The following is a 10,475-nucleotide window of genomic DNA, read 5'->3' on the forward strand; positions in this document are numbered from 1 at the left end:
GGTCCCACTCACCCGTAGGCTGCAGAACCTCCAACACGCCACTCTGTCTGGGCAGAAAGGGGTGGGATGGGGGGAGGAGACAGGCTCTCATTTCTGCTGCTCACCCCAAAGACCACAGCCAGGTACCCAGGCCCCCTGTTCAGCAGACAGGTAGTGCTTCCCGCTAAGACCCGAGTCTCATGTTTACCCCTTGCATGCCTCCCATCTGCTTCCCAGGGTCCTGGGACAGCAGAATTCATCCCTTTCCAAAGGATAGAGAAAATGGTTGCTATAGTTACGCCCATAGGAGCCTACAAGTACCAGGCGTTTCCATACACGTTATCTCATTGAGTCCTGAAATAATCCTATAGGGTGTTTCCATTATGTTTTTGAAGAGAAGCAAAGGGTCAGGGAGACGGAGTCATTTGCCCCAGGCCATGTGGCCAGAAAGTGAGGGTTCTACCCGGGTCCTTTGCCCACATCCTTAGGGGGAGAATGAGCTCCCTGGTTATCTGCCCTTTGGGTCAGTTGCCCTTCCCTGCCTTTCCTGTGGCCAGGTCACCAGGGAGCTTTCTCAGGAATGCAGGCCCGACTTTAGGGGAGCCCAGTGAGATGGAGTACAAACTCTCATTTCTGACCGGGCCAAGTCCAGCTTCAGAAGGAAATAGGAGGTATGACCGCCAGTGAATTTTTCCTTGCCTCGCTGCGTATCTCAAGCCCGAGCTGAGGAACAGGCCTTCCTTCTCCAGTTAGGCCCTCACACATCCGGACCCTCGCTCCAGAATCCAGATAGAACACACACACACACACACAGCTGAGAAGTGGTTGCGGATCCTAGCACCAGGCCCCAGGACATCAGTTGTCCTTGTCTAAAGCATTGTTGGAAAAGCCTCAGGTAGGGGCTCGGGATGTAGCTGAGTAGGTAGTGTTTGTCTAGAACCCATGTCCAGTGCTATACACACCGTATGGTGGCGCACCCGTAGTCCTAGCACCCAGGAGGTGGAGAGAGGATGGAAGGTTCATCTGTGGCTGCATAGTAAGTTTTTGGTTGGTTGGTTGGTTGGTTTTTGATGAAAGGACTTTGCTGTGTATCCCTGAGTGGCCTTAGCTTTACAGCCCTCCTCCTTCAATCTTTCCCCAGTTTTGGGATTTACAGGCAAGTGCCATCACCCAGCTGGGGAAATACAGAATTAGATATCAGAGAGGTTCGTACTAATGAGTGGGCCTGAGGTACAAGTTTCCTTAGTGTCAGGGCCAGTCTCCTCTGGGAACATGGCATGATGGTAAGGTCTTAGCAGAGATAAGCATACATGTAGACAGAGGGCTGGCCCCTCACCAGAAAGTACAGAGAGCTGTGGGGAAGGGTAGTGGGGAGGTTTCTATAGGCATGCCTGGGCAGACTCAACCACAATGATCCCCATCCCAGGCAGAGATGGGATGAGAGTCCTCCTCCAGGTTCATCAACCCTTCCCTCATTCTGATTGCTCACAGCCCCCATCATTATGGGCAATGGGGTACTGTCTCCCCAGCACCAGCATCCAGAGACCTGGCCAGGCTTCATCTCCAGCAGAGACATCAGTTAGGGACATAGCACATACTCTGATAAGGAGGCACACAGGCCCCCCTTGAGCTGAGACTGAGTTCACAGGAGGAGATGGAGACACTGTGTCCTGGAAGGGAACTGTACCCCAGGCTAGGATAACCCTTCCCCACCCCCACCAGGAGTCTGCACCTCTTCTGGACCTTCCAGTGAGTGGAAAGCCCCATTATCTGTTCCCTTTGTCTGAATCAAGTCCACTATTGTGTGCTAGCTGTAGGCTAATAGTAGAAATCACAGCAGCCAGCTTGTATCTGATACCCTGTGTTTCCTCAGCGCCGTCACCAGCGTCGTCACACAGGCCCTGGCCACACCTGCTGAGGGTCCTGGGGTTTGTTACTCTTGTGTTTGGTAGAAAAACAAATAGTCCTAGAGCTGGAAGCCGTGTTCACTCTCGAGGCCACACTGCTCAGCATACAAGCTGCCATTCAGTGGTGGGGTGGCTCACCACTGGCAGGCTGTGGGTTAGATGTACAGCAGGTGTTCCCTAATCCAATCTTCATTTTACAAAATAAACCGAGGCTGAGTAAGATGAAGGAATGGAAGTGGAGCTGACGTGAACCCAGATGTATGCTGCTGGAATATGAGATTCTAGCTTCTGTGGTCCATGTGCTGGGATGTGAGATGCTGGCTTCTGTGGTCCATGTGCTGGGATGTGAGATGCTGGCTTCTGTGGTCCATGTGCTGGGATGCGAGGTGCTGGCTTTGTGGTCTGTCTGCTGGGATGTGAGTTGCTGGCATCCATGGTCTCTCTTTTGGGGGATGTCAGGAAATTTGCTGGCTCATCTTTTATCTGTATGTGTCACTTGGGCTAAGCAAAATCCTCTTTTTTAACATTTTTTTAACATTTATTTATTATGTATACAATATTCTGTCTGCGTGTATGCCTTCAGGCCAGAAGAGGGCACCAGACCTCATTACAGATGGTTGTGAGCCACCATGTGGTTGCTGGGAATTGAACTCCGGACCTTTGGAAGAGCAGGCAATGCTCTTAACCGCTGAGCCATCTCTCCAGCCCCCAAATCCCCTTGAGGTGACTAGTGAAATTGCCGTGCACCGGGCTCCAATCCCCTCCCGGTCTGCACTCTATGCGCTAGAACCCAGTTCGCGAGCTTCGGGCAAGGGGCTGGAGGTTGAGGAAACACACGCAGAGACAGACCGACACACAGACCTTCAAACACTGGTACCAAAACCCTCCTTTAATAGCACCATGGAGGCTTGAATACCCTGCAGTCAATGGCCAACAGATGAAAATCCCATCCTCTGATCCTCTAAGCTAGGCACAGCTTTTAGTAACTTCTATTAGAAGGCTCTAGACAGGGAAGAGCTGAAGGCCAGGACTCAATTAGTCCCAACAGAAACCTCTGTGGAGTAGCTAGGCAGGGTGAGAAACACAGACTCCCCGTGGCAGGAAAACGGAGACCTGGAGAACTATAAGAACCATCTGGTACCTAGACCCGCACTGGCCAGACTCAGGAACAAGTTGCAGAGCCAATTTACTGAAGGAATACCGAGGATGTCCTCTCTCAAGTCTCATGGACACAGCTGTCACTTCCCTCCCCTCCCCCAGATGCCTACCATACCCTGACATCTCGTACCCTCCCCTTCTGTGTTCCTCCTCACAACACCTTGTTCTCAGCGAGTTTCCAGTCAGCCTCCCGGAGATGGTAATTGATAGGGTTCTAGGGACTGCCTTCTCTCAAGATTATTCACCTTTTAGTCAAGAGCTAAGCAAGAGTGGAAGGCTTTGCACAACTGTACAATTTCTACACAAGGGCAGACTGTGATCTCCTGAAACAGTGCCAGAGAACTGAGCATCTGACTAGCTAGGCGTGTCCTAGGGAGGCTTTAGTAGACAAGGAGCTTGGCCCCCCACACACACACCAGTGCCTATGGCTCTGGTCGTCAGGGTGTTGGACTCCTCAGTTAGACACCGTTCTCTGTCAGGGAAGGAGGGGAGGAGGGAGGGGGAGTTTGGTGTACCCCTGAAATGTCTTCCTTAGTGCTCATCTCCTTACTCCCTGCAGCAATTCCACTTTATCTTTAGAAGCATTGAGTTGAGTCTACTTACTGCAGTGTTCAATGCAGGGACCTACATGGCACCCCACTCCTAAACAGCCTCACCTCTTGACAGGATTCTATGCTGTGATTAGGAGCTGAGGCAACAGTCTCTACCAAGACAGACCCTGGGCATCCACCATCAGTGAGGTGTTTTGGTACCAGAGCTTATCCATTCATGGTCAGAGACCTCCACGTTTGAAGGGCTTATCTCTACTGTTTCTCCTCAACCCATTGTCTAGGACCGTGCCCATTCCTGTTCTGTTCCCTCAAATCCAGTAAACTTAGAGATAGAATTTGTGGGATACTAGTATTTTTGTGCCTCAAGCCATTTTGCATCAGATGCACATACAAACATAAACCTGTACACAGTCAAACACAGACACCCCTACATACCTATGACTAAAGACACAGGTAAATATGCATGTGTATGTACAGAGACTCAGGTACATACAGGTGTAAAGTTACACAGGCAAACACATCCAAAGACAAGTTTTCATAAATACGCAGAGAGGTGCAAAAGTGTGCACATAACACACTAATACATACATTCACACACACACCTATGTAGGCTCACACACAGATATGTACATCTATGCATACACAAAAATACAAGTGTACACCTTTACAAGCACATGTACAGAAATTGTGGATAAACACACACGCATGTACAATTTGAGGTTCTCTCTATACCCTTCAATGCCCAGTCTCAACTCTGAACTTCCTGTTCTGTCAACTCTAAACCCTTTCTGCATTAGCCCAGGGTCCTAGCTGGCCTAAAGTTAAAGGCAACAATGATACTCCCTCTGTCATGCCAGGTCTGAAAACGGGAAGTGAAGGATTGCTGAGGCCCAAGATAATAGACCTAAGGGTGGGGTCTGTGCTGCTGCCAGTCTCCTGCCTTTGGCTTCTGAGTGGAGGGCAGATCCCTTCAGAATCATGGCCTCTCTACAGAAAGGGTGGGTGATGAAGGAGGAGAGGGCCACCTCTCTCAGGACAGCCAAGGGGCCTGGGAGAATGAGTAATGGAAGCGGTTGCTGGATGAGAGAAAAGCACTGCACTAGAGGAACAGACCTCTTTAACAGAGGGTTTATCCCATACCCCCAGAGTATCCCCCACATTCATCTCATTATTGCATACCAGATCTTGAGAAAGCTCCATCTCTTCCATTGTGGAAAGTCACTCAACTCCCCCTCATAATGAGACCAAGCAAAGGCAGGACGAGCCTCCCACCAGAGAGATCTCTGCTCTCCTCTCAGGTGAAAAAGAGACTGCAGAGAGCATTGCTCAGCTTCTGGGTGACTCTGTGCGGCCACCCCAAGCCCCAAGCTCTGTCACTGCCCCCCCACCTGCAGCAGGCTGCCTAGCCCCATCATCTTGCACTTCCAGGGTTTTTCCAACAAGCAGGAGTCTCCCAGAAAGGGCAACGAGGAAACAAGACTTGTTGTGAGTGGTGGCACACGCCTTTAATCCCAGCAGAGGCAGGCAGATCTCTGTGAGTTTGAGGCCAGCCAAGTCTACAAAGTGAGTTCCGGGAAGGAAAAAAGAAACAAGACTTAGGAAATGCAGAGGGAAGCTGATTTTATGACCAAGAGAGGCAGGAGACAGAACTAAATGCCACAGGATGGGACACCAGCATCCAGGCCTATGGAGACAGGAGGTTCCGAGGTAGGGTCTTCCTCCAGTTTAGAAGGAGCAGATGAAAGGCAGGCGAGTCTTGCAGGAAGCTCTTTGCCAATGGCCCCCTATAGCAGAGAACACAGTAAATCACATCCCTCGTGCTCTAGCATGCATTCAGCCACTGCAGTAAAGTGGTGTCCCCACCATCTGCAATCAGAAGCTCGCGTTTTGTCTCAGCCCTCACCAGTGCCTGCATCCACTCCTTACATTCACAACTGCTGCTCTTAAGTCATTCCAGTTTGTCCACGGGGAATCAGAGGATGTACAGAGTTCCCAGCAACCTCCTCCACAAGCTCCCCCACTATCCCATAATCTGGTCTTGCCCTGAGAAGTCTGTGTACCTCAGTTCTCCCCACAGACCAAGTTTGAGTTCTCCACATAGAGTCAGTAGGTTTGAAGAGTTATGTCCAAGCAGCTCAAAGCAACAGCAGCTAAAATTCTACTCTATCAATGCATCTCCTTGTCTGGAGCCTGTTCCTCTCACCTGTGGTGCACAGAGTCACACAGTGTCCTCCCCCATTCCCAGGCTGTCCTGGGGCCCAGTTTCCAAAATCCCAACAGCTCCCATCAGTCCACCGAAACTTCTTCCAGAAGAACTAGAGAAGAGAGAAAGTGGATCAGAGAACCAAAGAAGGCAGGAAGATCCATGCCACTGCTGACCCCTCACATTGCCTGCCTGGAAAGAAGCCAAATGCTCTCATCACCCACCTCTCAGTGTTTGCATGGGATGCAATGGAAAAATAACCATTGCTCCCAGACACCATATAGGGCAGGTTTCCCCAATTGTACAGATATAATTGACATGCAGACTCAGATTCCGGAGCTCAGGCATGGGCCTATTATTCTGCATCTCTAGCAAGCTACCAAGTGATGATGCTGAACCCTTTCCTTCTTCTTTATGTCCCTGTCACCCGAAGTAAGTAGTCCTCTCTGCCACACACTCCCACCATGACATACTGTGTGTCAAGTCCAAACCAACACCTTCAAGTGAGTGTAAGCTGAAGCCTCTGAAACTTTGTCAAGATAAGCCTTTCTTCCTTTTAAGTTGGTTCTCTCAAGCATTTTGTCGCAGTGACAGCAATTGATAACAATTGCCAGTTTTCTTGGTGTAAATTTCCCATGGTTAATTTTGAGCACAAACCTGAAGTTGCTGAATGGAATTAGTGAGAGGTGTGGGTAATCAATTCTCCCAAGACGGTGCAGGGCAACTCCAGCATTCTTTGCCTATCACTTACAGGACACCTTAACTGTGGAGTCGGTGAATGAGCCCTCAAGACAGTCCAAGCTTTCTATACTGAGTTGGGCCCTAACTTACCCAGCCCTTGAGGATGCCTCCAATCCAGATGTGGGACTGGTTGATCTTCCTGGCCAGGCACTGAATTTGGAAGTTGAAACTGTAGCTGTGGATGGAAGCAAGGTTGCCTTGGTAGCATCTCCTGCAGACGCACTGCAGAGGGGAGAAATGGGAGACAGAATTCACTCTCTTTTGCCTCAAGATCCTGAATCGCCAAGAAAGATCCCTACAACTACTCACAGATTCAACATAAGGAACCCACTTGCTTCCCTCAAGCCTATATTTTGCTCCTTTGCCAGTGGTCAGGAAATCCTTATAGGAAATAGTAATCCTAATTATAATTATAGCCCCCACGTACAGACTGTTCCATATGATAATTCAAAAACATAATCTCGTCCAGCCTTCATTACAATTAAAAAGCCCCGGTACCATACAGTCAGCCTTCCATAGCCGTGGGTTTCTTGCCCACATATTCAACCAACCATACATTGAAAATGTCTGTATGTTTGTATGTGGGGCTCTGGGAGTATTGCATGCATGTGCATGCGAGTGTGGATTGCACATGCAAAAGACAGAGCAAGACATCAGGTGGGGTGTCCTCTGTCACCCTCTGCCTTACTGTCTTGAGCAGGGACTCTCTCTGAAGCAGTATACAGGATAGACTGCCTGGTCAGTGAGCTTCTAGGATCTGCCTGGCTCTGCCCCCTAGTGCTAGAGTTACAGGCATGCACTGCCATATCCAGATTTTCCCATAAGCGCTGGATATTTGAACTCAAGCCTTCATGCTTGCAGAACAAGCTCACTTTACCCCCGGAGCCATCTCCTCAGCCCCTGAAAAAGGTATATTTTTAGTTATGCTTACACTGAGCAATACTCTTTCCTTTGACATTAGTCCCCAAATAATAAAGTATAAGATCTATTCTCACGGCGTTTACACCGCAGTGTTATAAATAATCTAGAGATGACTTAAAGAACACACGAGGGGTAACGAGAGGGCTCAGTGAGTGGCAAATGAATCTGATACCAGATCACGTATGGAGGAAAGAGAACACAAACTGCTGTAAGCTGTTTTCTGACCTACATGTATGTGTCATAGTTTGTGCACCCCCACAAATACACAATAAATAAACACACATAAAAGTTTAAAATACAGGTGAATGGGCAAGGATTATATGCAAATACTATGCCATTTCTCTGTAAGCACCTTGAACATAGACATTGGTGTCCATTGGGAGGGTCCTAAGACCGACATCCCATGGAGACTAAGGGGCAGCTATATATCTTTATTTGGAAGAGCCTGATCTCTGAAAGGTAAAGAGAGTCACCCACAAAACAACTAATTGTCAATCAAGGAAGGGAGTGTTGTTTTAGCACAGTGGTTTCTTTTCTTTGTTGGGGGTAAGATTACTCTTTTAAAATTCATCCAGCACTGTTGTCAGATCTTAAAACTTCCTAGTTAACATGCACATGCATGCACACACACAGACACACACACGGCAGATCTGAGTGAGGCACAGAAGGGTATGTCTGTCATTTTGACTCTTCCCTCTTATAGGAGTTGCTTTTTAATGCTCTATCTGGTTTAATACAATATTCTATTTACCCTGAGATTCTCATACATGCATATAATGTGTTTTGATCATATTAATCTCCCCACTCCCTCCTCTAGCTCTTCCTGAACCACACACACACACACACACATCTTTCCATCCTCATAGCCTCTCTTTAGTAAACATATGACCCACTGAGACTAATTAATGACTGCCCCTAGATGCATGGCCATAGTCAACCTACTAGTGACCAAACCCTAACGAAAACTGACTTTCTCTGCTTTAGCAGTCATCAATTGCCAATAACTCGTCACCTAGGGATGGTGCTTGTGGACCCCTGCACACCCACATGGGATGTTGACTGGCTTGATCCTGTCTTGCACAGGCAATTGAAACTGTTCTGGGCTTACAAATGCAACATCTCGGTCATGTCTAGAAGAAACTGCTTCACTTCACCCCAATTCCCACCCCCAACATCTTTCTCTTACACATTTTCTACCTCCTCTTCCGTGAAATGCAGATCATTGGTTCTAAAGTTGCAGTCCTCAGACCAAGAAGATCTTTATTCCCTGAGACACCCGCCCCCACCCCCGCCTCCTGATTCAAAGACTGTGAAGGTGGAGCTGTAATTCCTATATCTTAATAAGACCACCAGGCATTTCTGCAGCTTTCTAAATGTATACAGAACAAGTTTTAACACCGTGCCTTTCCCTCTCCTTGACCTTTCACCATGTCTTCCTATCACTTACCTGAGCTTTATCAAAAGTCCTGGGAGTCCTCACCAGCACATAGCGACATCTCTTGCACCCAGGAGTTCCCTGCAAATGAGCTATGTCCTCTTCTCTGGGACATGTTGAGTCAGACTCCTCATCCTCAAAGATGTCTTGCTGTTCGGAACCCTCAGTCTCCTTTCCCTCTGTCCACATTGTCTCTGGGGTCAAAGTCAAATCTCTTCCCTGATCCCTTGAACCATCTGCATCCTGCCACAGGTCTGACTCTCTCTTTGGGCTCTCCTGATGGTGATGAGTGGTCTCTAGGAAGAAGATGGTAACGTGCCATCACATCAGAGTCCCTCTTCCTCCAGCACCTCAGACAGCTCTAAGCGTCCACTTGAGCTTTCCTGAGTCCTAATCTGGAGTCACACACTAAGAAGAAACTTCCTCTAGATTGGGCAAAAAGAGATGTCTCACACCAGATTCATAGATGGACAATAGCCTGAACTCTGACTGATGGTCACCACAGGTATTGTATATGGGTGGGAAGACCTTGTGTGAGAAGCCTGAAATGATCACTGGCCCTTTATCTTATAATATAGGTGCTTTGGTTTTGTTTGTTTCCTTCTGAAGGAACCAGTTCTGGGTCTGGGAGATAGCTAACCAGAGATGAGTGAACAACCTAAAAGAACACTCTGTGACCCTGGCCCTATGGCAACAGCAACAACAACCAAAAGGGTGGGAGAGAGGGGAAGGGAGAATGATCGATGGGAACAAAAGGGAAGGACTTACCCAGATAAGAAGCAGAAACTGTCCCCAGCAGGAGAAGGGACAGGATCAGGGGCTGTTTCATGTCTTCTTGATCTTGCAGTAGAGGCAATTCTGCCTTTGTCCTCACAACTGTCCTGTCTGTGTCCAACACAGCTTCTGGTGCATGACATGATACTTGTCATTTAATTACCCGATTAAAGGGAGAGTCAGAGAGCTCCTCTTTCTCCTTTCCCTCTTCTTCCCTGAGCTTAAAAATCTGAAACAGGAGTCAGGGGTGGACAGGATAGGCAACTGAGCTGCAGAAACCCCTATTAAGATCTCCATGGCCATTCTCTAAGACAACACTCTACCCAGATTCCTGACCTGCATGGACAGACCATTCCCGAGTCAGAACTGACTTCACTTATGTGGGGAAAGACAAGGCAATGAAGGCAGTTGTGGTGACCCTAAGAACAGGCTCCCCAGCTGTCTGCTTGCTCATGTCCTCCTGCTTCCTCCTTGATCCTGGCCCAGCACAACACTCACCGAGTGAGAGTCTGCGGTCTCCACACTCAGTGGCTGTGTGGCTACTGCTGCACAAACAGCCTTATACTGTGTTTTTAGGGAAGTTGAAAGAGGCCAGGGTGATTGCTCCAGGCCAGGCTTGGGGATAATGGAACTGATAAAAAATTTGTTCAGTTTTGTTCACCCCAGACCCTGCTCTCTATTAACACAGCAGAGTCCTGTTGTCTGGAGCTTGCTGCCCTAAGTAGAAGCCCGTCTGCACCAGTTTATTTGAGAGGCATGTATAACATGATAATGTAATTAGTATTAATTAGTGCCCAGCCTGAATT

The 10,475-nt window shown here is 48.4% G+C and overlaps 1 protein-coding gene across 1 annotated transcript; it reads right to left on the reverse strand.

Moving 5' to 3' along the window:
• Positions 1–5,235: 5,235 nt before the first annotated feature.
• Prg3 (proteoglycan 3, pro eosinophil major basic protein 2) lies at positions 5,236–10,176 on the reverse strand. Its single transcript, XM_057755702.1, has 6 exons — positions 10,168–10,176; positions 9,664–9,798; positions 8,908–9,191; positions 6,630–6,761; positions 5,799–5,910; positions 5,236–5,379 (listed from the first exon to the last, which is right to left on the reverse strand). The coding sequence occupies exons 2-6, from the start codon at positions 9,722–9,724 to the stop codon at positions 5,321–5,323; spliced, it is 648 nt and encodes a 215-aa protein (XP_057611685.1). The 5' UTR covers positions 9,725–9,798; positions 10,168–10,176; the 3' UTR covers positions 5,236–5,320.
• Between the last annotated feature and the right edge of the window lie 299 nt (positions 10,177–10,475).

This window comes from Chionomys nivalis, chromosome 22, assembly GCF_950005125.1.
Source record: "Chionomys nivalis chromosome 22, mChiNiv1.1, whole genome shotgun sequence".
NCBI lineage: Eukaryota > Metazoa > Chordata > Mammalia > Rodentia > Cricetidae > Chionomys > Chionomys nivalis.